Consider the following 27,741-nt stretch of genomic DNA (forward strand, 5'->3'; position numbering starts at 1 on the left):
GATACCTTGGTTTCCTCCCACAGTCCAAAGATATACAGTTTAGGTAGATTGACTGGGGTGTGGAGACTAGGTGGATTAACTATGGTAAATGCAGGGTTATGAAGATAGGGTTGGTGCTGGGTCTGGATGCAATGCTCTTTAAAGGACCTCTGCACACTCAATAGGCTGAATAGCATCTTTGAGATGAGATTCTGTGATTCTAAGATTCTATGAAAATTACAAACAGCTGGAAGGTTGGGATCAATCTCAAGAACAAAGTGGAGATGCCACGCAGTCTGCATTTGGTCTCGCTGATATGTAGGAGACTGTATTGTGAGCAGCAAATATCGTAGACTAGTTTGAATAAAGTATGATTGAAACACTCCTTCTTGTGGAAGATATGTTTGCTGAAAGAGGTGGTGAAAGGGCAAGTGTTTGCCCTTATATGCTTGTATGGAAAGGTGCCATGAGTGAGTGAGTAAGGAGGTGTTAGGCATGATGGAGGAGTGGACCAGTGTGTCACGAAAGTAATAATCCCAGTGGAATGCTGAGAATGGAAGGGGAAGAAAGATGTGCTTGGTGGTGATATCTCCAACTTTCTCCAGGTCAGAGATGTGGCTTAGGGTACCCGCATGGTTCCAAATTGTCTGTTTCTTCATGGGAAATGTGGAACATTATTTGCTCTGGTCCCTTGTTTCACAAAAAGCTGCTGAAGACCTTTTCATGAAAGAATGCAGGCTTATTACACAAAATAAAAAATCTATGAAGTATATATGCATGTATGTTCTGAGAAATCTCTATTACAAATATTCAGTTCCAACAAAATATCACTCCAAATTCTTTATTTATTTTCTTTATTTAAACGGCACTCTATCCAGCCCTGTTTGGACTGCTGAAGCAAAATGAGACATTTTTCAGCCTTGATGGTCTGAAGACTTCTTTCCTATTCTTATAGTCTGGATCACAGAGCTTCCCAAAACTGCATTTTGCCTGATCTCCATTTTCTCTTCATTTCACCATCAATGGATATTTTTGGAAAACATAGTCATGTACGTTTCCATTATTGTCTCTGTATTGAGAAATGAGCAAGGTAATCTTAAACTCAATGTTTCCATCTCTCTGTTTTGTATTTGGCTGCGAATGTCAGTACTGCACTGTACTGACACAGGTTGCAGTATTGGTGATGAAATTTGTTTGGTTATGCATAACAATTTGTACCTGCAGTGATTTTCCTTAAGGACAATGAAAGTGTATGTATTTCCTGCCTTTTGCTGCACGTGACCGCCATAAGTTGGTCTTTGATATCCACGTAAATAACAGAGCACAGTCAAGGCCCACTAATATATTTACAGCAGAATGCTGCCACCTTTGTTTACTTTTAATGGAGCAGACTCGATGGGCTGAATTGCCTGATTTGGCTCCTATATCTTATGGTCTAAGTAGCTCCAACTTTGCTTAAATGATGAACGTCTCTGTTAGAAAACTAATGCTCGGAAAGTATTGTAGCAAAGTAATTACTGTATTAAATTCTGATGTTTCCACTAATACTTATTTTTCACAATCTTTTCAGCTTTGGAAGATCTCTAACTGTCAGAGCTGGAACACACTCTAAACACAACCATGTCATATGATGAATCAGTTGTGATTGAAGCACCCAGTGATAGCTTTTGGGAGGTATGGTTGCACTATGGTCTTCCTCATATTTCATCTTTTCATTTTTTCTATTTGTTTAGTCTGGTGTATTTTGCAAAATTTGTGCTTTGAACTTGTGTAATTTTGTTTTACACTTTATCGTACTGGGTTCTGTCATTTTTTTTTAAAAATGGGTAGGACAAGCAAAAGCAGTATTATGAGCTTTGAACTGGATAAATATTTCATAACAAGATATGTACATCAAGAGGATTATGCCTTTTAGAGAAAACTGCCAGTTTTGGTCCTGTGAAGGATAGCTAACTGTGTACATTGGTATTAAGAAAGACACTTGAAAAGTTTGTGATTTATATATTTATAGTGGCTGAATCAAAATCTACTCCTTTTCTATTTTGTTGCTTTCTGGAGCCATCTCTGTGGATCATTAGATTGCTTTTATTTCCAAAATGTTCTAAAACACTGCTTAACGTAGGTTTGCTATTGCATGAAGGACAGAAAACACAGTTGATCAATACCATTTAAAAGATGCTGTTACATTTCTTCATTTATTGAAAGCAGGATTAGGATAAGATGTGCATGGAGAGAATAATCATCCACATTTGGCAGTTACAGGTTCTTGAATTCCCAAAACGGCCTCATAGCCCTTTTTGGCTATTTCCTTTTCAGTAACCATCAAACATTTTGATACTGTAATTTTAAACCTTTTACATTTTTATCCAAGTTTATTGAGCAGATTTGTAACTTTATGTGCACTTCTAAAAAAATTTATATGGACAAATGGTATCCTGGTGTCTGATCAAGCTGCCAAAATGATCGGTATGGCATCATAAGCTAACTACATGTAACCCAAATATTTCTGTGCAGGTTGTGTCCAAGTCAGTGCCTTTAGATTACTGTGTGTATATGTGCAGTCATATGAAAAATGGGTCCACATGCTGAAACAAATTGGCAGTACAACAGAAATTAGTGTGCAGTCCGTTCTGCTATAAAGCGTGTTCTGGCAACGCGAATTGGCTATAACGTGACTGACGAATAGGGGAAAGCTATTTCTAAAACACGAACTTGTGTTGACTATAACGCGATTCCATTGGTGCAGGGAAGAGTATGCATCGACATCACATGATCATTTTGTTTATTATTAGCTTATTACTTAAGGCACACATTTAAGAGGCTGATTGCAGCCACTGAGCGGGATAAGGACAGTGCTCTTCAATTTTTGAAGAGCTTTAACATCAAGAATGTAATTGACGTTATTGTGGAGGCTTTGGGCGACGCAAGGACTGCTTGTGTGCAGTTTGGCAGAAGCTTCTCCCACGTTTTTTTCAAGAGTTTAAAGGCTTTGATTCATCAGAGGAGTGCCCAACTATCAAACAACATTATGTTAATCATGCACAGCAAGTTGGGTTTGAAGAAGTGGGGAATGAGGCTGTTGAAGAGCTGCTTGAGTCCCACAGTAAAGACCTGTCTACAGCAGATCTACAACAACTTGTTGCTGAGGGGGAAGTGGAAGCTGGAGATGAAGTAGTCCAGGATGCTGCACCACACGAGCTTTCCACTTTGTTTTGTCTTCTATCCTGAGGGAAATTGAGAGGCAGTTGTAGCTCTTAGAGGACAACGATTATAATGCAGAACACAGCAGGGTAGCGGTTTAGGGAATAAGATCTTATTTGACACCCTATGGAACAGCTTCTTATTGAAAGAAGAAAAAGAGCAAAGCAGCAAAAACTGGATGTCTTTTTTAAGCAACCCCAAGAAACAATCAGAAGACAATGAATCACAGCCATCCACTTCTGGATTAACTATTTTTCACCCCAACCCTGCAACCACAACTGCACCTGAAGGTGATGATGATGGTAACCCTCAACCCCAGCATTAACAACAGCAACCTCAAAACCTCCTCCCCCATCAAGTCATCTTGACATTTTTAAGGTATGATGTTAAATTTACTTCATTATTAGATATGAAATAAACATTTATTCAAACTGCCCTATCCTTTGTGTTAAGCTTTGGAGTGATTTTTAAGCGATTTTGAGTGATTTTTTTTGGTCATCTTCCCTAACCCTGCTTTTCCCATAGGCCCTGTTATTTCTATAGCACAATTTTCTATAGCAGTTGTAGCAGAACTGACTGTATGTTGCTCGCCCTTGTTAGAACTTAAAATAAATCCAGTAGTGAAGAAGCCCCAAATTCTGATTCTGTCTGAAAGTTGGAGCAATCTTGCCATTAGCTTCAGTAAAACTAAAAAAAAAACTTCTTTGTCATGAGTTTCCTCATTTAGATTAATTGTATGTAATGAAAATGTTGGGTTTTTACTGTAAATGTAGATAAATCTTGTCACTATCATTTAGAGCTGGCACTGGACTCTACACTGCTGTTCTGAGGAAGGGTCACTGGACCTGAAACGTCTACTCTGACTTTTTCTTCACAGATACTGCCAGACCTGCTGAGCTTTTCCAGCAACTTCTGTTTTTGTTACGAGACTCTACTCCCACTAATTTCTTGTAACACTTCAAATTTTTGCATCAGGCGTTTATTCCAATTCCCTTTTGAAAAACATTTTTTGTTAACCTATTTTTCTAATTAATCTGTTCAGAGATGTTACCACACACCTCTGGAGCAGATGGAACTTGAAACTGGGCCTCCTTGTCCTGCAGTAGGGATACCACCACTGTGCCATAAGAGAAAGCCCTTTTGTACACATGGGCAAGGCATTTCAGATCCTAACCACTTGTTGGATAGTGAACATGTTCCTCCTTTCATTCTTTGTCATTCAATGAGATTCTGGGTGAGCTTGCCAGTTAGATACATAATTGGCTTAATGGCAGGAGACAGAGAGTGTTTGGCGAGAGTTGCGTTTTGGACTGGAGGCCTGTCACCACTGGTGTTCCACGAGGTTCAGTTCCAGGTACTCTTTCATTTGTCGCTTATTATTTGGATGACAATATGGAAGGCATTGTTAGTAAGTTTGCAGATGCCCCAAAATTAGTGGTATAGTAGGGAGTGAAGAAGGTTTTCTAAGATTACAAAGGGATCTTGATCAAATGGGTCAATGGGTTGAAAAATGGCAGATCGAGTTCAATCTGGATAAATGCGAGGTATTGCATTTTGGTACGGCAAACAGGGGCAGGACTTATACAATTAATGGTGGGGCCTTGGGAAGTGTTGTAGAACAGAGGGACATGGGGGCACAGGTACATAATTCTTTGAAGTTTACGTTACAGGTTGACAGGGTGGTTAAAAAGACCTGTCTTCATTGCCCAATCCTTTTGATTATAGGAGTTGGGAAGTCATGTTGAGATCATACAGGACATTGGTGAGGTCCTCTTCTGGAGAAGTGTGTCCAGTTTTGGTTGCCCAGATATAGGAAGGATATTATTAAACTAGAAAGGGTTCAGAAGAGATTTACCAGGATATTGCAGGTATGGAAGTACGAATTACAAAGAAAGGCTGGATAGGTTGGGACTTTTTTCACTGGAGCGTAGGAGGTTGAAGGCTAACCTTTATAGAAGTTTCTAAAATAATGGGGGTATTGATAGGGTTGATAGTTAGTCAAGGTTGGGGGATTTCAAGATAAGGGGCATATTTTTAAGGTGAGAGGAGAGAGATTTAAAAAAGATGTGAGGGGCAAATTTTTTATACAGAGGGTGGTTCGCATGTGGAATGAACTTCCTAAGGAAGTGGAAATTTCTGAAGAAGGGTCCAGACCCAAAATGTCAGCTTTCCTGCTCTGATGCTGCCTGGCCTGCTGTGTTCATCCAGCTCCACACCTTGTTATCTGTTTCCTAAGGAAGTGGTGGATGTGAGCGCAGTTAAATGTTTAAAAGACACTTTGATAAATACATGAATAGGAAAGGTTTGGAGGGGTATGGGCCAGGAACGGCAGGTAGGACTAGTTTATTTTGGGATTATGTTGAGCATGGACTGGTTGGACCAAAGGGTCTGTTTCCATGCTGTATGGCTCTTATGACTATAACTGATGGGTATCTTCTGGTTCTTGACTCTTCCACCAATGGGAACAGTTTCACTCTATCTACTCTCAGTCTAGACCCTTCATGATTTTTAATCACTTCTAATAAATCTCCTGTCAACCCTTTCTTTTCCGAAGTAAACAACCCTCGTTTCTCCAATCAAGTAACTGAAGTCCCTCATCATCACTGAAACTATTCTCAAATTTTTTTTTGCACCCTCTCCTTTCATATCTTTTTAACAGACAGTGCCCCGTACACAATAATCCAGTTGAGGCTGACTGTTTAATGAAGGCTCATTATAATTTCCTTGCTTTCGTACTTTATACGTCTGTTTATTAAGCCTAAGATTCTGAATTCCTTTTTAATTTCTTTGTCAACTTCTTGGTACCTCCTTCAACCTTTTGCTTACATACACTCCAGGTCTTCTGTCCTGCACCTCCTTTAGAATTTTCCTTTTCTATATATATATATTATCTCTCCATGTACTTCTCATTAAAAATAAATTTCATCCACCACACGTGCACCAATTCCATCAACCTGTCAACTTGGAAGTTTATCAATGTTCTCCTCCACAACTCCTTATGCTTCCAAAATTTGCACCATCAAATAATTTTGAAATTGTTCCCTACACACTGTTATGTAGCAGAAGTGCTCCTAGTATTGACCTTTGGAGAATCTGTCTGAAAAACAACTCTATTGTTAACCTTTGTACCTTGCCATTCATCCAACTTTGTAATCATGCTGAAACTGTCTCTTTTGTTTCTTGGACTTCAACTTTGCTGGCATGGTTACAATGGGGCACATTATCGAATGCTTTCTGGAGGTCGATGTCCATTGCGTTAACTATAATGCATTAATCAGCCTTTGCAGTTAACTTATCCAAAAAAATTCAATCAAATTAGTTAAACACAATTTACCTTTAATAAATGTGTGAGGTAACACCTTAATTAATCCATACTTGGCTAAGTGACTTAATTTTGCTTCAGATCATTGTTTCTAAAAGCTTTCTCACTCTGACTTACCTGTGTAATGGCTGGATTTATTCTCACACCCTTCTTTGAACAAGGGTGTAATATTTTACAATTATCCAGTCCTCTGGCACCACCCCTGCATCTAATGAAGTTTGGAAGATTATAGTCAGTATCTCCAGAATATCCTTCTTTTCTTCCCTCAGCATCTTCTGTTGCATCTTATCTGGTTCTGCTGGCTTATCAGCTTGAAATATAGCCAGCCTTTCTAATTCCTTCCATGTATCATTGAGTCTCAACGACCTCTTTTACAATGGTATTAATAGCATTTTCCTTGAAAGGCAGATGCAAAATACTCAGTACCTGAGTCAAGTCCCATGCTTTCATGCATAGGTCCCCTTTTAAGTACTTGATCAGTTCCATGCTGCAACTTGCTACCCTTTTAGTATATATATACCCAATGAAGACTTTTGGATTCTCTTTTGGATTAGCGATCAGTCTCTTTGCATACTTTCTCTTTGTTTCTGTTATTTTCTATTTCACTTTGCTTCTGAACTTTATGTATTCAGGTTGATTCTAGCTTATTTTATCAACATGACATCTCATGCTTGTACTGCTGAATCTTACTCTTCTAACTCTTGCTTTCTTCAGGAAGTCCTGGTCTTGCTTTGCCTTACTTTTGAGTTACTATTTAATTTGAATAGATACAAGGTAAGTGGTAGAGGCCGAGAGGAGAGTTGATGAGAAATTTCTTTCACCCTCCAGGTGGTGAGAGTCTGGAACTCTTGCCTGAAAGAGTGCTTGAGTCGAAAATGACTCATAACATCTAAGAAATATTTCAATATCCACTTGCATTACCGTTGCCTCCAGAGCAGTGGCCCAATAGCTTGAAAATGGGATTAGCGTAGTTAGATATTTTTGACTGGCATGGTCAAGATGGGCCAAAGGCCTCATTCTGTGCTGTAAAGTCAGAGAATATCTTTCTCCCCCTTAACAGAAATGTTCCACAGCTGTTCCTGAACTATTTCCTCTTTAAAGGCAAGTCTAATGGTCAACTTGAGTTGAGCCTGCCTAACTTCAATTCAAATTTACCTGGTCAGTATTCGTTCTCATCCCACTGAAATTTTCCTCCTTTAATTAAGTGTTTTTATTTTAATTGCTTCTTGTGTTTTTCAACAGAACACTTAAACTTTGAGCTGTTATGATCACTCTTATTTTAGTGATTTCTGACAGCCACTTGATGCACTTTGTTCCTCAGAGCGAGATGCAGCAATGCCTCTTTCCTCTTCTGGTGAAAGCATTCTAGAAAATTCTCTTGAACACAATTCAGACATTCTTTGCTTTCTTGGCCTTTTATGCTGTTTATAATTCCCAGTTGTCACTCGAGTATAGTTTTTGCATCTGAAGGTAATTTCCCCGTCCTCTTTCCCTTCATTGAGAAGGATCTTGTAGTTCAGTGGTGGTGTCCTTACTGCTAAGCCAGGAAACCTGGGTTCATGTCCCTATAATAACATCTCTCAACAGGCTGATTAAAATATCTTGCATCATTGACACACTAGCCCATAGATGCACCCAGCAGTGCAATGACATCTCTTTCTTTTTCCCCAGTAGTGTAATGACACCTCTTTCTTTTCTTCACCTTAGCTTTAACCGAAGAATTTTGCCCTTGTCCTTTTGAGGACTTCATCTCTGTCCAGCACTATAATTTTCTCATTAGTCAATTTAAAACACCTTCTGTCAAACTGAGGAATCACGTTAGAATGTGTCAGAAAACTGGAATTGTTGGACACAAATCAATAGGATTCATATGAAATGCACAACTATTTTGTAGCAAGTAGCAGAAGTAATTGCAAAAATCCAGGCTAAGCCATTTCGCTCTTAACTCTGCAGTCTTCCCTCAAAGAGGTGTGAATAGTACCAAACAATTAAAACAACTAGCAAGGAGAGAAGACTCCATGAGTATCCTCATCCTCAATTATGGGGAGCCCAGCAGGTCAGTATAAAACACAAGGCTGAAGCATTTGCATCCGTCTTCAATCAGAGGTGTTGTGTTGATGGCCCATTTTGTCCTCTTGAGGTTTCCAACATCAAAAATGCCCATCTTAAGCCACTTCTCATTTCTTGATATCGCCTGCAATGAAATGGTGAAAACCACTGGATTCTGTAAAGGCTGTACGTCCTGAGAATATTCTGGCAATAGTATTGAAGACTTGTGCTCTAGGATTCAGCCATGCCCTCTGCCAGCATGTTTCAATACAGCAATCAGTCTGGCAATGTGGAAAATTGCCCAAATATGTCTTGTCCACAAAAAGCAGACAAATTCAACCCAGCCAATTACCTTTCCAGTTTACTATTTATTGTTAGTAAAGTGATAGCACTGTCAAATCTACCATGCAGTAATTGCTACAACAATAACTCACTCACTGATATTAGTTTGGGTTTCGGTAGGGCCACTCAGCTCCTCACCTTATTATAACCTTGGTTCAAATATAGATAAAAGCTTTGAATGCCAGAGGTGAGGTGAGAGTGACTATTCTTGACATCAAGGCATTTGAAAGAGTGCAGCATCAAGGAATCCTGGCAAAACTGGAAATAATTGGAATCGGGGTAAATTCTCTACTGGTTGGGGTCATTCGTAGCACGTAGGAAGACAGTTGTCTTGTTAGAGGCCAGATATCTCAGCTCCAAGGCGTCCAGCTCTGAGGAAGAGTCACCGGACCTGAAATGTTAACTCAGATTTTTTCTTCACAGTTGCTGCCAGACCTGCTGAACTTTTCCAGCAACTTCGTTTTTGTTCCTGATTTACAGCATCCACAGTTCTTTCGGTTTTTATGAGCTCCTCATGGTAGTGTCTATGGTCCAACCATCCTTCACTGCTTTATCAGTGATTTTCCGTCCATCGTAAGGTTGGAACTAGGGTTGTCTGCTGATGTCTGTACAATGTTCACTATTTGCTACTCCTCAGATACTAAGGCTATCCACGCAAGTCCTGGACAATATCCAGACGTGACTGGTAAGTGTAAATTAACATGTATGTCATTCAAGTGACAGGCAATGACCATCTTCAACAAGAAAGAATCTAATCGTCTTCCCTTTACATTCAAGAGCATTAACTTGGCCGAATCCACCACTATCTCAATGGTTACCATTGACTAGGAACTAAACTAATCATATATAAATACTGTGATGACAAGCTCAGATCAGAGGCAAAGAATTATGTGATGAGTAACTTGCCTCCTATTTGTGATGTCTGTCCACAAGTCACAAGGCTCAAGCCATGCGTGTAATGGAATGCTTTCAACTTGCCTGATTCAGTGCAGCTGCAAAAGCATTTAAGAGGTATGATGCTATCGGGAGAAAGCAATCGCTTGATTGGGGCTGCATCCACTCCTGTTGTCACCAATTACACAGTGGCCACACTGTTCCATCTATAAGTTGCACTGCAGAAAACCACCAAGGCTTTGCAGACAGCACTTCTAAACTCACAACGACGACCACCTATAAGGACGAGGGCATCAGAAACACGGGAGCAACACCACCTGCAAGTTTCCCTCCACTCCAAACACCTCCCTCACTTGGAACTGTATCATCTTCATTGTTGCTGGCTCAAAATATTGGAACTCCCTTGCTAGCTGTTGTTGATATATCATCATCACATGGACTACAGTGTTTTAAGAAGGCAGCTCACTGCTACCACCACCTTAAGGGCAGTTAGAGAAGTTCAATGAGTGCTGACCTAGCCATCATTACCACATCATTTTGTTATCATGGTAAATGTGGACTCTCAATTTCCAGATTCCAACCTTTCCTTGCTTCTTAAAAAATAAATAACAGGGACTTAAAACGATTGAACTTAGCATCTGACTACAAATTGAGGCAAGTCCTGGAAACCTATGTGGAATAAATGAAATGATTGCACTGCAGTGACTGTTTTATCTAATGATGGTGAAATGAGGCAATTAAGTTAACATTGCCTCTTGCTTTGCTTCAATTCTGTATGATTAGTTGCACGTATTTAGATGAAGAGTGTCTAGCTGAGGAAGCCAACAGTGCCAGATTCTTGGAAATATAAAACTCTCTTTCTCTCACTCCTGTTTTAAGAAAAATCATTTGCTGAGAACTCCAAAGATATCTATAAACTGTACCACTCCTTAAGATGTAACTCCCAATTAAAAATCTTGATGTCAGACTCTAAGGAGTTTTAAACTATCTAGATTTATTCATCCTGTGTGTCTGTATAGAATCAGAGTTTTACAGTACAGAAGGAGGCCATTCCATGCATTGTGTCTGTACCAGCTCCCTGAAAGAGTCCTTCTTACCTTACTAACATTTTGCCTCTGTGTATGCCATCTTTCATTATTTTTCTCAAGGTTAGTAATAAACTTTCTCTTCATTTTGTTCAAGATAATCTTATAATTAGCTCCTTAGTTTGACAAGTTCTGTGTTTTAATTAAAGTCTGATAGGCTGGGTGTTAAAAAGAAATAAAAATATTTGTTGTCACAAACTGTGTGTGTGTGTTAGAAAGAGGGCAGCCAATTTAACCCTCCTCACCTTATAATCAGTAAATATTTTGTTATCAATAAAACCAGAATTTTAAACAATGTTTTTATGAAATAATATTTCTGCCATTTATTTCTTTGTAATCATGTATTATATTATTTACCAGATTCAGAACTATTTTTAATCATGTACCTTAAAACAAAGTAGACATTCAGAAACATTATCAATGCAATCAGTGATTTCAGGTAAGTCATGGAATGAAGACCTGGTTGCCCTCTCCTATAGAACAGTACAGCACAGTACAGGCCCTTCAGCCCACGATGTTGTGCCGAACTTTTACCCTAAACCTAAGGTCTATCTGACCTCCACCCCTACCTTATACTATCATCCATATGCCTATCTAATAGCAGCTTAAATGCCCCTAATGAGGCCGACTCCACTACTCTCTCTGGCAATGCATTCCACACCCCTACCACTCTCTGAGTAAAGAGATCCTGTGGCACTATTACAATGAACAGCAGCTAATTCGAGCGCAGCAAAGTTCCACAAACAGCAATGATATCCTTTTTTTGAAAAGGATAATCTGTTTTATTTTAGTGATAGAGTTTGAGAGCTAAATATTGGTGGAACACCAGGAAGATGCCCTTACTACACAACTTCAACATGGGAACATTGGATCTGTCATGTCCCCCTGTCAAATCAGCGTGTGATCTTGGTTTATCATTGCGTCCAACAGATGGTGTATGCAACTGTACAGCACCCACTCACTAATACAGTTTATGATGAGCATGCTGTCCATTTTGATTAAAAGAGTATTACAACTGAGCCAAAGCTGACACTTTGCTAACTGCATCAAGTTAATACATTCATTTAATTTTTCTTCTAACTGGCATTTTTTACTATGTAGCAAACACTATTGATCAATTTTCCCTGATATTTATAGGTTGGAAATTATAAGCGTACTGTAAAGCGCTTCGATGATGGCCATAAACTCTGTAATGACCTGATGACTTGTCTCCATGAACGTGCTCGGATAGAGAAGGGTTATGCACAACAACTCTCAGAATGGGCCAAAAAGTGGAAGCAGCTGTTAGAGAAAGGTAAAGTTAGAGTTTTAAACCCTATGATTACACATGTCTAAAGCTTCTGAGAGGGCTATATTGTCAATTAAAGCTTTGTCAATTAAATTAATTTTATTGATCAGATTTGTTATTTGAAACTCACTTATGCTAGTAAATTCAGTGATATTCATGTGGAATCAATCAAAACAATGCAAGTAATTGGGGAATTTGAAACTTTGCAGTTTTCCATAATCCTTTACTCTAGTTCAAGATTAAATTTGCCAGAATAAAATGCTGATCACTAACTGATTGGAAATTGGAATATTTCACCAACTGCATAAGATTGGAAGGCTTCTCAGATTGTTTTAAGTCAATTTATGATTTTAAAATCTAGTTTCTTATGGAAAGAGGGTGAGATGTTGCTGTGATTGATGTTGATGTTATTACTAGACAAGTCAGATCCCAGACTGAAGCCTGGATTTGATCATACTGTGCTTTATTTTGGTTTTAATGAAGTGGTCTCTTATTGAAACATAAGCTCACATTCTGATTTATGACGATCGCTAACTCTTTAATCTAAATTAATTTAAATTTATATTGTATACTCTCCTCTTCTCAGAAGCATTGTTGTATACAACAATGTTCATCCAAGGGTTTAACAGACCTGCCCAAAACAAAGCAAAACTGAAAGAAAACTCACAAGCTAAGACATAGACCCTATGCTTTAATGAAAAGATCTTGACTGTCAGCCTCGTTCATGCTCCACAGAGTCCCCAGCTGCTGTTCCAGCTCCAAAACATGGGCTTCCAGGAGCTATAGTTGGAGACATGTTCAGCACACATTCTGGTCCCAGGTACTGGGACTGGGACTGGAACTGTACCTGACTTCCTACACAGACCAGGAGGAGCATACACAGTCTTGAGTTCTCCTTTCATGACTTATCCCTCTCAATTAAACCATTATTAATTACTCCAGGGCCCTCCTTTGGTGAACCTATGCACTTTTGCACCTACAAAATATGAATCCAAAATAAAGACTTTACAAGTTATAAGTGATTAAAAAAAAGTATAACTACTGAGCTGATCTTACTGACCCAATCAGCTGATTCCTCTCAATTAGAGGCCCAAATAGAATTGTCTTTTGTACAGATTCCATTCTTGTTATTTCTGTTAAGATCATTCTGTCTTTTTGCATTTTTAATAGAAATATAATTTTGCATTTGCTAAAATTTAATAGAATTTGAGTGTGGAATACATGAATTTCAGGAAATACCAATATAATTCACAAAAGTGCTTGAACCTTTGTCTGTTGACATGTGATATTTGCAGGACCACAGTATGGAACTTTAGAGAAAGCATGGATGGCATTAATGACTGAAGCAGAAAAGGTCAGTGAGTTGCACCTAGAGGTCAAGTGTGCATTGATGAATGAAGACTTTGAAAAAGTCAAGAATTGGCAGAAGGAAGCGTACCACAAGCAAATGATGGCAAACTTCAAAGAAACAAAGGAGGCAGAGGATGGATTCCGTAAAGCACAGAAACCTTGGGCCAAAAAATTGAAGGAGGTACGGAATGACAGATGATGTGTCAAAATTAGGCTGGTAAATGTTAGCATTATATAAATCTTTAGAGTTACGTTCTGAGCAACCCATTCAAAGTGAGTTTCTAGATTCTAAGCGAAGGCCAAAAAGGAGAGAAATCCAAAGATTGTTCTGCTCCAGTCTGGTTACAGAGTAAGAATCATTTGATTTACCTCCAGGTGACACTGTTTTTAAGTTAGATTAAAATTTAAGAAAGAGAACTACCCAGCAAGTTTCCTGTTCATAGTTTTGGCTAGAAGAGGTGAGGGAAAGCTATCATGCAATCGTGCTCTACAAGTTTAGGGGAAGAAAACTGAATCCACTGTTTACCAGATCACAACTGACTGAAAGAGAACCGAACAACAGGACTCGTGTGCTCCTCCAATGTCAGATTTGGTGTTGACTTAAATTAAGCTTTAAATGCAGTTTCTGTACAAAGTGAAACCACATTGCACCGATACTAGAGCTTATCGTATGGATGCACCCTAAAATGGAGGGGAAAAATTCCTTAAAAGGGAATGTTTCACAAACCAAAATAGGATGAGATGAAGTAAATAGATTGGAAGATGACCCTTATTTCTGTGCTGTGTTTTCAATATAATTCTCATTGTAGCTTGTAAAAGAAAACCATTTGAGAATTCCTTAAAACATATGATATATAAAAAGTGGTTGCCATAGTTTTATTCATTGTCAGACATAATTTGATCAGTGCTACAATTTATGAACTGATGTTTGCCAAATGCATCTTTTTATGGCTCATCTATTTACATTTGGTAATTGAGGAGCCATACCTCATAAAGTTGTTTTTTTTAAAATGTTTAATTAGTTATTAATGAAACAACTTCTTTTTGTTCTGCTTTTTTGAGGTGGAAGCTGCCAAGAAGGCCTATCATGTAGCTTGTAAAGAAGAGAAAATAGCAATATCCAGAGAATCAAACTGCAAGGCTGATTCAAATGCAAATCCGGAACAACTGAAGAAAGTGCAGGATAAAGTAGAGAAGTCTAAGCAGGATGTTCAAAAGGTAGTACATGTTCTGAAACAATCCCATGATGACAAAATGGATAACACAATAGAATGTGCAACCTCTTCAGTTTCCTAGATTATGCTGCTATGTCATGGATGGGTATACGATATTGCAGGATAATATATATTTTGAAATTTAAGATGTACTCAAGTGACAATTTACTCTGACGGCAAAGCAGCAACAATAATCTTTCAGGATTGAGTCACCAGGGATTGAAAACTTCTACCATTTTGGCAGAACTGCAACTTTTGGATAATGAAATTCTACGCTTTTAATTTTTTTTCTGACTTCCATTCCCTTTGGCTATGGAAGGAGAAACTCTCACAGTCTGGAAAATCCTTGCCAGTAATGAAGTAGGTAGCAATCTCGGGAATTGCTCGTCATCCCACCAGGGGTCTTGGCCAATAATGGCGAGCACTTGAGCCCGATTCTTCTTTGCAGCATTCGGCAGGTAAGGGAATACAATTGGGACTGCATAGCCCAGGTTGTTCTTTGTGAATTTATGGAGAATAGCGGAGCTGTGCAGGTTGGACCAGCAGTACTCAAACCTGTGTCATGGACAGGTGGAGCACTGGAACCCAGGGTTCAGACATTCAGTGAGGTAAGGGTTTGAGATGAAGTATTGCTGAGTGATAGGATAGATCTGGGATTTACAAGAAGGTCTTTGGAGTGATTGGGGCACAAGAGGTTTGAGAAGGTGGTGGAAGCATAATGGCATTTTCATTGCAGACCCAGGTATTGCTCTGAATGCTTAGAATCTCCATACAGCAGATTTTGAATTCAGTACAAACAAAATCTGGAACGAAAATATTGACAATTGTTTTTAAAAAAATTAGTTGTGTGTTTGTAGAAATATGATAGACTGTCACTTTGAGACCAATCATGTACTATAATGATGTCAGTGGTCATTTGGAGAGATAAACAGGCTGTCTAACCTTGCCTCAACCTTTGGTCTGATTGCATAAGGCAGTCATCTATCCTTGCAAGATTTTGCTTGATTCTCATCCTTGATTTTCAGTTTGACAGGTATCTTTTCCATGCTTCCCAGATCCTCATCGAAAACAATGACCTGCTGCTTTAGAAATAGTGATAGATCAATCTCAGAATCTGACAAGTGCTTTACTTCAGCCTAGTTGAGTTTGATTTTCTCCAATCACTTTCTTTTCAACAAAGCTGCAAAATTTCCATTGGTAACATGCAAAGACAAATCTTCATACTGACCACATAACTGAACGTTAAAAGTGATACAACAGTTCTTGAGGATTGTAGCATAATGTGACTCAACTGCTTCTGATATGCACATCCCTAGTCACTACGGACAATTTAGCAAGGCCAATCCACCTATCTTTCACATCTTTGGACTGTGTGAGGAAACCAGAGCATCTGGTGCAAACCCACACAGACAGTTGCCTGAGTCTAGAATCGAACCCAGGTCCCTGGCTCTGCAAGGCAACAGAGCTAACCACTGAGCCAATGTTGCAACTCTAGACCAGTACTTTATACAACCAAAGGTCAAAGCAAAGTTAGAGAAACTCTGTTTATCCCTACAAAATGACCAATTACATCATTGTTACATCATGATCGGACTCTTAAAGTAACAGTCCACCATACTTACACAAATATGTTACATCATTTGGTTCTTAGATCTACTGTTTCTACCTGGCCTAGTTTGTATGTGATTCCAGACCCATAGTAATGAACCAAATGGGTTTTTACAAAAGTTGACAATAGTTTGATGGTCATCATCAGACTTTTAATTCCAAGTTTTTTTTAATTGAATTGAAATGTGGTTGACCCTTGATTGGAAATAGCCTAATAAGTTGTTACAAAATCAGTAAAAATTTCTGAAAGGTATGAAACCAAGTGGACATTTTACTTCGATCTAGATGATGGGAAACTCAGCCCAGTCAACCTTGCAAGTTCTACTTACCAGTTGTGGGCTTTTATGCCAAAATTGGGAACGCTGCCCCACAGGTTAGTCAGCCTGACATAATCATGCTCTTAGAATCAGACCTTACAGACAATGGTGCGTGTAACACCATCCCTGGATATATCCAATTCCATAAGCTGGATAGACCCAGCAGAGGTGGCAATGGCACAATGGTATACAGGCAGGAGTGATTTACTTTGAGTCCACAACATTGACCCTGGACCTCTTGAAGTCTGTTGGCCTCGAGTGAAACCCAGTCAAGGAAACTTTATGCTGAATACCACATTACACCCACACCTTAGCTACTTCTTCATGTTCAGCACCACTTGGAAAGAACACACTGAGGGTAGCAAAGACAATAAATGTATTCTGTGTGAGGGACTTCAGTGAATATCACCAAGAGTGGCTCAGATGCACTACTAACTACTCGTTGATGCCTGAAGAGCACAGTTGCTAGTCTGAGCCTGTGGCACATAGTGAGGGAACCAAAACTTGACCTCATCCCTCCAATCTGCCTGCCAAAGATTTGTCTATCCATTGCATAGCCTTTAGAGATGAAGTCCCATCTTCACTTTGAGAATATTGTCCATTACATGTTATAGTACTACAACTGTGCTAAATTTGATAGATTTCAAACAGATGCCAACTTAAGAGTGGGCATGCCTGAGGTACTGTGGGCCATCAGCAGGAGGTCATCACCACAGTTTGCAACTTCATAGCTCAGCATATCCCCTCTCTACCTTTACCATTGAACCAGGAGTAGGACCAGGTGTCCCTAAAATTGAGTTGCCAACCTGATGAAGCTACAAGACAAGACTACTTGTATGCCCAACAGTATAAGTAGCAAGTGATAGACAGGGATGAGCAATTCCAGTGGAGGAGCTCTAAGCTCTGCCCAGTTGTGAATGATGATTGTTAATTGAACAACTCACTGGAGGAGGAGGAGGAGGCTCCACAAATATCTTTATTGTCAATGATGGGGTAGCCAAGTGCAAACTATAAGGCTGAAGCATTTACAACAATCTTTAGCCATAAGTGCTGAGTAGGGCCCCAGCATGACAAGTGCCCATTTTCAAAAGAATCATATCAGACTCAAAACTATAACTCTGTTTTCCGCTCTCCACAGATTAGATCTGCTGAGTTTCTCCAGGACTTCTGGTTTTCAGCCAATTTGATTCACTCCACGATATCAAGAAACAGCTGAAGGCACTGGATACTACAAATGCTATGGCCCTGACAACAGTCTGGCAATAGCACTGAAAACTTGGGTTACTATACTTCCACACCTCCAGCCAAATTGTCATCCACCCAACAATGTGGATAATTACCCGGGCGTGTCCTATACACACACAGTAGGACAAATCCAACCCAGTGAATTATTGCTTATGAGTCTACTCTTGATTGTCAGTAAAGTGATGGAAAGAGCTGTTAAGTGTTGTCATGTAGCACTTGTTTAGCAATAACCTGCTTACTGATTGCTCAGTTTGATTTCACCAGGGCCACTTGGCTGCTACTATTATTAGAACCTTGGTTCAAACATGGATTAAAAAGCTGAATTTCAAAACTGGGTTGAGATTGACTGCCCTTGACATCAAGACCACATGTGACTGAACGTGGCATAAAGGAGCCGTAGCAAAACTAGAATCAAAGGGAATTGGTGAGGGGGAGCTGTTGGAGCCATACTTAGTACAAAGGAAGATGGATGTGGTTGTTGAAGGTCGGCCATGTCAGCTACATATCAGAAGTGAGGAATGTGATGTAATTCTTCCCACTTTCATGGATACATGCAGTTCCAACACCACTCAAGAAGTTGAACAGCCATCCAGAACAAAGCACACTTGATTGGCACCACAGTCATTCATTTCCTCTATCACCAAGACACGGCAGCAGTTTATACCATCTCATTCAACTACACCTTCAAACCCACAACCACTACCTTCTAGAAAGACAAGGAAGCAGGTAGTTGGGACACCACCACCTGTAATTTCATCTCCAAGCCACTAGACAAGCTGAGTTGGAGGTATACCGTCCCTAGATCAAAATCCTGGAACTCCTTCCCTGTTGGCTTTCTTGATGTGCCTACACCAAATGGACTGTAGCCATATTCATAATGGCACTTAATAAATCATAATAAATGCTGGCCTGTCCAGCAGTGCCCATGTTCCCTGAATGAAGAAAGGAAGGAGAAAAGTATAGTTTGTAATGTGTTACGGAGAAGAGGAGGTTAAATGAAAGAAAATCCCAGATATTCACTTTACAAACAACAAGTGACAGTTTATTTATTTAACCCTAACAGTGAGCAAATTACAGAACTACTAACAAACCAATCAATTCCCCCCAACTCCTAACTATTCCATAACTGAACAAAATTCTGCTGGTGTGCAGTTCCAATAAACACAAGTCCCACTTGTATAATCCAAGTAATAAGAACAAAAAAAAATAAAACTTAGTCTCTCAAAGTCCACACAGAATGTGTCTTCTGGAATGCTGTGCCTTCTCCATTCTGTCTCCAGTCATAAATGCCTTTTTTCTGCTGATCCTGCTGTCAGGGATGTTTCTCTGTGAATTCTTCAATGAGGACTCAAGTGCTAGAAGTGCTGTGGTATCTTTTATGGATAGATGGTACTTTCTTAGAGAGCTTAGCGATTCCTTGTGAGAGCTAGATGCTTATTTCTCAGATGGTGTTTCGCTCTCACACCGATTTTGAAAAACCTTCTCTTTATATACTTTGGATGACCTATCAATTTTCTTAACAATAGCATTGGTCTGAGGTTATCAAAATCTTCAGATTTAAATTCATTTGGCTTTCAATCACTAGGTGCTTGGTTTAAATTAATTGGCTGATTCCAGCCAATTGCCAAAATATCAAAACAAGCCTAAAGTTTCCAGTCACACAGCTAATTGATACATGTTTCAATTTTAGAACTGGCTGTAAATCTTCAGCTACATACAGACACATTTTTTCCCCTGTATAAATATCTAAGCATAGAAAAGCACTTTACCTCTAAAAAAGGGCCACACATTCCCTTATCATCTTTTTACAAAAATTCTAGCTTCCTGCCTTCCAATTCACGGTTACTCTACACAACTTCATAAGACCTCCCGCCAAGAAAAATTGAACCATCATTATGAAAAGATGGCTTTTTTTTTAATCTAAACACCATTAGCATGAGATACATAGGTCAGTAATCTAAAGTTATATGTTTCATACTAATTCTGCATACATATATAACATTGGACTGTATTGGTTATATCTTATCTACAGATTTTATTTTAAACCCGCGATAATGCATCTGCAATAACATTTTTACAACCCGCAACATGTACAATCTGTAAATTAAAAGCCTGTAACATAAGACTCCAATGAAATAGTCTTGTATTCTTGTCCTTAAATCTTTCCAAAGAGGTGAGAGGGTTGTGGTCTGTATACACAGCTGTCTCCGAAACATTGTTTGTAACATAAACATGAAAATGTTGTAAGGCCAGTACCGAACTCAACAACTCTTTTTCAATGTAAAGTATTTTCTCAGATGGATATTGAGTTTCTTTGAAAAATAACCAGTTGGCCTTTCAATTCCGCTATCATCCTTCTGCATCAATATAGTTCCAAGCCCTACATCGCTGGTGTCAACAGCGACCTTAAAGGTTTTGAAGAAATTTCTGGTGCTAAAACTGGTGTGGTGGTTAACACAGCTTTTCAATTCTCAAATACCTCCGAGCATTATTCTGTTCACCAAAATTTTGTGTTCTTTTTCAGCAAATCCATCAGCAGTGCCACCAGGCTACTAAAGTCTGCTACAAAGTTCCGGTGGAATCTGCTCAGTCCCAAAAATTGCACCATGTGATCTTTCCATGAATGGCTAAAGATCACTAAGTCATCAATATAGACGGCACAATTAGTCAATCCCACAACTCACCTGGATTTGATTCCTCACTCTGAGGGGCAGTAACTAATACCTGTTTCTCCTGTTCCCTGTCCGTCTCAGCATATTCACATCATATATCCTATAAAGTTTTTGCCTATTTGGTATCTTTACCAGATAATTCACCCGACTCAACTTCTTCTCGATCTGATAAGGACTACTAAACCTTGCTTTGAAGGGATCTCCTACCACTGGTAACAGCACCAATACTTTATCCCCATGGGCAAACGTACAAATTTTAGATTTCTTATCTGCTTCTTGCTTCATTAGATGCTGTGCCACCGTCAGTTGTTGTCTCACTAATTCACCTACTCTGTTTCATCTTTCTCTCGCCTCAGATACTTAATCCAACTGTGAATTCAGACCTACCAACTTTCCTTTAATTAATTTTAAAGGCCGTCTTACTTCATGTCTGAATAGCAACTCAAATGGTGTAAACTGAGTCAATTCATTTGGGGCATCTCTAAAGGCAAACAATATAAATGGGATTACCTTTAACCCAATCATTTGGGTAATCCTGGCAATAAGCCCTCAGCATGTTCTTTAGGGTCTGATGCCATCTTTCCAGTGCTCCCTGGGATTCAGGATGGTATGCACTTGATTTAAAGTGTTGGATGCCTAAACTATCCATGACCACCTCTAAATAGTATGGCAGTAAAATAGGACCCTTGGTCTGACTGAATTTCCCAGAGTAATCCATAATGGGTTAAGATTTCCTTCACTAGCTACGCGTTTCAATTTTACAACTGGCTGTACATCTTCAGCTACATACAGAGACATTTTCTCCCCCTGTATAAATCTCTAAGCTTAGAAAAGCACTTTATCTCTTAAAGGAACCACACACTCTTTTCCCACATAATTTTTTACAAACAAATTCTAGCTTCCTGCCTTTCAGTTCACGATTACTTTACACAACTTCATCACAAATGAGAGAAGAGTGTCTAATCAGAATGTTGTGGAGGATCTTCCCTAAGCAGGGAAAATGGAGAGAGAGATTAAGTCTTAAGAGTATATAAAATAATATTTTTACTAAGTATTTGTATGATGTATTATTATATCTTGATATAGGAGCGGAGTAAGCAACTTAACCCCTGAAGCTTGCTCCACCATTTGATCAGATTGTGGCTGATTTGGTTGTGGTTTCAAATTCACCTTCTTATTTGACACAACATAATCCTAGACTCCTTTATCTATCAAAAATCTTCTCTAATTCATCCTTGGGGGAAAAATAATCAGTGAGTCAGTCACCTCTGTTTTCTAAGGAAGAGAATTCTACAACAACTTATAATACACAAACTTTAATTACATACTTCATAGTACTGCACATGGTATCAAAGCTTTCCATCTTGTCGTCGTCTCCCGTTAGCTGTTCATAACAATCAAAGTGATGGCCGTACTCAACCATCCTGTAAATCTCTGAACATTAGATCTTATTGTAATTGGGGGTCAACACGTGCTATGCAATCCCATGTGTTTCAAGATTAGACCATTCACAACCGATTTAAGATGAGCAGCCTGGCTTTCAATATGACTTACCTAGCCTTGCTAGAAGCTACATGTATTCACCTGCAGGGCATTGTTCTGTGTAGACAAAACAAATCTGGTCAGGCATTGTGCCTATTCATTTAAACAATGTTTCCTGGTGAAATCCATGCCTCAACCAAACTGAGTCTATCTGCTAACCAATCAACACCACGTTTCACATTCAGTATAAATGATGGTTCCCTTTGAAATGTGGCAGTCTTGCATCTATCCTGAGGTTACAAGGTGAAAAGATTCAACAGCATATCTCTCTTTCAGTGATGCTCAAATTCTGTTCCACCAAGTGACTGAATCTAACTAACCTACAGTATTACCACTTTGCATTTGATCATTTGAAATGCAGTATTCACTTTGGTGATTTGATGCAGATACACTGGTCCACAATCTTGACAGTAGTAGAACAAACACCAAGGTTAAATTAATGTTGCTACCTACTTGAAGTCTAATAATTTGATCTATTTGAAATGGTCTGCAAGCATTTCTATTCATTTTAGATCATGAAAGTGTTATAATTTCATTGTTCCTCATCACAAAATACTTTTAGACCTTTATTGTTTTCAAGCACTGATTTTCACACTCTTGTTTTTGACCACACTTACTCCTGTGTTCCCACCAGGATTTGTCAATAGCAAATTTGGAAATATTACAATTGGTCTTCACATCCAAATTGTTTAAATAGTTTGTGATCAGTGTTGAATCAGGATCAACATTGTGTCAGGAAGCTCAGTCATACAATTAATTGATATTTGGGCAATGGGTCCTTTGTAAAATAGTGCGCATAAGAGTGCAAGAAGACATTAGCATTCTCTTGCTGCAATTTGAACATATTTTTTACACAGGCATTAATTCATATGGTATGAAATTGATTTCAATAATTTTGATAATTTATTGGCTAGCAGTAAGAAAAGTTGTTTTCTGAGCCCACCTCATTTATTATTTTCCTTTAGAGAAGGAAAACGGTCATCACTAATAGGTCTATAGTTTAATTTTTAGGCTATCAGGTTGGCATGGATGAGTTAGACCGAAGGGTCTGTTTCTCTGCTGTACAACTCCGACTGCAGATTCATAATGTATAGCTGACTTTGAGGGATTCTGCAAGCCATTCCATTAATAAAAATCACTGTAAGACACTATTGTAATGAAACTATCAGTCACTTAATGTGACCCAGATGTTAGATAAGCATTAGCTACGGACAGCTCCAGCCCAGTTGATTCTGCAGAGTCCTCCTTAATAGCATAATAATGCAGGTGACCAAATTAGATGAACTGTTCCACAAACGAGTCAAGCATCAACCTGACCCAGATCTCTCCATCGCTATCTGTGGAATTGTCCCCTGTGAAGCAGAAGAGTCTCATCTTAGGTTGGGACACAGTAATATATATTCAGGCAGCCTTGATTCTAGGAGTTCTTGAACTTAGTGAGTAATTCCATGAAGTCACAAGTCAGGCAAAGCCCAAGAAAACCTCTGCTTAGTCTACATAACACTCACACCCACCTTTTTGTTGAAAGAGCCAAAAATTCTGATTGAATTGAGGTCTTTTTTAATATCTAATAATAAAAGTGTTTCAGCACACTTACCGTGACTTGCATCAGATAGCTAATAAATCTAATTTTGGCCGTATGAATCAACGCTGTTACAATTATACCTGCCTGTAATAACACTGGCAAGAATGCCTCTGAAAGAGAGCTATAGGATCAGTTCCAAAGAAAAGTTGTCAGTCTTGAACTGAACTCCATTTCTATCTCAACAGACTTGCTGAATTTCTCCAGAACTTGTTTTTATTTCAGATTTTTGGAAACATGATGTTTTGTTTCCGTACGCAAGATTGCATGGTTCTATTTAGGTAATAATGAAGATCATCATCTATTATTTTTTGTCATGCTGTTAAATGCTGTACACAAACACAGTTTTAAGACAGTGTTATGTTTCTTACAGTTGAAATAGAGATTGCATATTAGAATATTGCAGGCTAGCCGTTACATTTAGTCCTGCTCTTGTACTTCATGGATCATACTAATTGAAGTATGATGCATTTGCTACTGTGGATTTCACAAAAAAAGGTTGTTTTGCATTCTAGACAAAGGAAAAGTATGAGAAAAATCTAGATGAATTGAACAAGTCCACACCACAATATATTGAAAACATGGAACAAGTTTTTGAACAGTGTCAGCAGTTTGAAAACAAACGACTAGATTTTTTTCAAGAGGTTCTTTTGGAGGTGAAGCAACATCTTGACCTTTCTACGACCAGGTAAAGTACAGTAATGTAATATTGTATAATAAGTAATATGTGAAGTGTGTGGAATTTAACCACTACATAGTTATACTATTTATAGTAACTCCAGATTAAACTTGTGTTAGGCATTTTAAATGACTGCTAAAACATACAGAAGAAACATTTTCATTCATATATTTAGTGCCTTCCACAACCTCAAGATGTCCCAGAACACTGTGGAGCCAATGAAGTTCTCTTTTTAAGAATAATCACAGCAGTATAAGGAAATCTTCTTTATTACCAGATCCAACAAACAATTCGATAAGTGACAAACAAAACAATTTTTTTGTAACTTTGATAGTTGGGTTGCTAAGTAACCCAATTATTACTTGTCCTATTTGTCTTCAGATAGTGCCTAGTCCTTTCATTTCCACCTTGAGTGTACAGATAAGTACTTGGATACGTTATCCAAGAGGTAGCATCTTTGACAGTGCAGTGGTAACTCACAATTGAACTGGGGTGTCAGCCAAAATAATGGACTACTAAAAGTATACTTATATTTGTCTCTCTAGACTAATTGTTTCTGCACTGTCCAGTATGTGACTGTACTAGTACTCCTGAGATTATTATATTTGTGGTCCTACTTCTTAGTCTGGTTCCTAACATCTGAAAGGATTTACTTTCTTGCTACATTAGTCTTGTCTGTAAGCGTGTTTTGAAATTGACCACAGCTTGCGTTAGAGTCATAGAGAAATACAGCATGGAAACAGGTCCTTCGGCCCAAACTGGCCCATGCTGACCATGGTACCCACTCAGCTAATTCCAATTGCCCGCATTTGGTCCGTATCTCTCTTAACCCTTCCCTTCCCATAGAATCCCTACAGTGTGGAATCAGGACCTTTGGCCCAACAAGTCCACACCGACCCTCAGACCACCTAATCTACACGTGCCCTGAACACTATGGTCAATTTAGCCTGGCCAATCCACCTAGCTTGCACATCTTTGGACTGTGTGAGGAAACCCATGCAGAAAACCCACGCAGACACGGGGAGAACATGCACAGACAGTCACCTGAGGGTGTAATTGAACCCGGGTTCCTGGCGCTGTGAGGCAGCAGTACTACCCATTGAGCCACCTATCCAAATGTTTTTTAAATGTTGCTAGTTTACCTGCCTCAACCACTTTCTCTGGCAGCCCATTCCATATTTGTTATTTGTTATTTACATAAATGATCTGGAGGTGAATGTACAAGGCATGATTAGTAAGTTTGCGGGTAATACAAAATTAGGAGGTATTGTTGATAGTGAGGAATGTTATTAAAAATTACAAAGGGATCTTGATCAGATAAGGAAATGGGCTGAGAATTGGCAAATGCAATTCAATATAATAAGTGTGAGATGTTGCACTTGAAAAGTCAAACCAAGGTAGGAATGTTGTGGAACAGAGAGACCTGGGAATACAAGTACATAGTTCATAGAACATAGAACAGCGCAGTACAAGTCCTTCGGCCCACGATGTTGGGCCGACCTATTATCCTACTAAGATCAATCTACCCTGCATACCCTACATTTTACTGTCCTCCATCTGCCTATCCAAGAGTCGCTTAAAAATCTCTAAAGTATCTGACTCCACTACCACTGCCAGCAGAGCATTCCACATGCCCACCACTCTCTGTGCAAAGAACCTACCTCTGACATCTCCCCTATACCTTCCTCCAATCATCTTAAAATTATGCCCCCTCATAATCGTCATTTCCGCCCTGGGAAAAAGTCTGTGACTATCCACTCTTTCTGTGCCTCTCATCATCTTGTACACCTCTATCAAATCACCTCTCATCCGTCTTTGCTCCAATGAAAAAAGCCCTAGCCCCCTCAACCTTTCCTCATAAGACCTGCCCTCCAGTCCAGGCAACATCCTGGTAAATTTCCTCTGCACCCTCTCTAAAGCTTACACATCTAAATCTCCACATTTCCACATCTCGTTGAAAGTATCATAGGTGGACAGGGTGGTGAAGAAGACATTTAGCATTCTGGCCTTCATTGGTCGAGGCATTGAGTATAGGAGTTGGGACGTTATGTTACATTTGTATGCGTCATTGGTGAGGCCATATTTGGAGTCCTGTATATAGTTTTGGTCACCCTGTTATAGGAAAGACCAAGTTGAACTGGAAAGTGTGTGCAAAGAAGATTTACGAGGATGTTGCCAGGAGTAATAGGACTGAGTTACAGGGAGAGGTTAGCAGGATAGACTTTATTATTCCTTGGAACGTAGGATAATGAGGGGTGACCTTATTGAGATGTATTAAATCATGAGAGGCATGGATAGGATGAATGCATATAGTCTTTCTTTCCCAGGGATAGGGAATTGAAAACTAGAGGGCATAGGTTTAAAGTGAAAGGGGAAAGATTTAAGAAGGACCTGACGGGCAACTTCTTCACGCAGAGAATCGTGTGTATATGGAGTGGGCTGCCACGGAAAGTGGTTGAGGCAGGTACAATAGCAACATTTAAAAAACATTTGGATAAGTACATAGCTGGGAAGAGTTTAGTGTGAAATGGACCAAATACAGGTAGTTGGAACTAGCTGAGGGGCACCATGGTCAGCATGGACCAGTTTGGGCTGAAGGGCCAGTTTCCATGCTGTATTATTGTATGATTGCGTATATGCACCATTCTTGATATCACACTTTTAAAGGCCTTCCATTGGCCAGTCGTTCCTTTTCCCTTAAACAGATTCACCCAATCGACCTCTGCTAGATCCTGCCTAATGGCCCCAGCATTTGCCCTGCTCCAGTTCAACACCTTAAAACCTGAGAACCTGTCCTATCTTTTTCCATAACTATGTTAAAACTAAGAGAGTTATGGTCACTGGACCCAAAGTGCTCTCTATCTGACACTTTAGTCACTTGCCCGACCTCGATTCCTAAGAGGAGGTCCAGTGTTGCACCTTTTCGAGTAGGGCTGTCTACGTATTGACTTAGGAAACTTTCTTGGACATACTTGACGAAAAAATGTTTGCTAATTCTTCAGTATTCTGTTACAAAAGTAGTTTTCACAAATACATTTTGATTTATGTCCTCTTAAAACCGTACTGTGTGTATGTAGGATGGGGATAGGGGATGCCCATGGATGGGAAGTCAAAATTCACACAAATATAGCAGTAGTTTTGGATGCGTATGGCTAAAATAACACTATTTTATTTTTAATAATTGTGCAAACTCAATGGGTATCCATTCTTCATACACATTTAAGCTTTTTCTTTCATTTTCAAAGTTATAGCACTATATATGAAGAGCTGGAACGGTCTGTTAAGTCAGCAGATGCCAAGGAAGATCTTAAATGGTTCAGATGTGCACATGGTCCAGGAATGCCCATGAACTGGCCACAATTTGAGGTATGA

At 39.1% G+C, this 27,741-nt stretch overlaps 1 protein-coding gene across 1 annotated transcript; it reads left to right on the plus strand.

Moving 5' to 3' along the window:
• Nucleotides 1-1,543: 1,543 nt before the first annotated feature.
• LOC109913934 (protein kinase C and casein kinase substrate in neurons protein 2-like) lies at nt 1,544-27,741 on the plus strand. Its single transcript, XM_048607866.1, has 6 exons — nt 1,544-1,653; nt 12,010-12,166; nt 13,456-13,691; nt 14,573-14,728; nt 24,206-24,378; nt 27,615-27,741. Exons 1-6 carry the CDS (start codon nt 1,600-1,602, stop codon nt 27,739-27,741), a joined length of 903 nt encoding a protein of 300 aa, XP_048463823.1. The 5' UTR covers nt 1,544-1,599.

The sequence above is a fragment of the Rhincodon typus genome, chromosome 18 (assembly GCF_021869965.1).
Source record: "Rhincodon typus isolate 14 chromosome 18, sRhiTyp1.1, whole genome shotgun sequence".
NCBI classification, from domain to species: domain Eukaryota; kingdom Metazoa; phylum Chordata; class Chondrichthyes; order Orectolobiformes; family Rhincodontidae; genus Rhincodon; species Rhincodon typus.

Excerpts from the sequence above, each read along its gene's own strand:
- LOC109913934 (XM_048607866.1), top strand. The coding sequence starts at position 1,600 with ATGTCATATGATGAATCAGTTGTGATTGAAGCACCCAGTGATAGCTTT. Across the intron at positions 1,654-12,009 it reads CCAGTGATAGCTTTTGGGAG|GTTGGAAATTATAAGCGTAC; the intron begins GTATGGTTGCAC and ends TGATATTTATAG. Across the intron at positions 13,692-14,572 it reads GGGCCAAAAAATTGAAGGAG|GTGGAAGCTGCCAAGAAGGC; the intron begins GTACGGAATGAC and ends TGCTTTTTTGAG.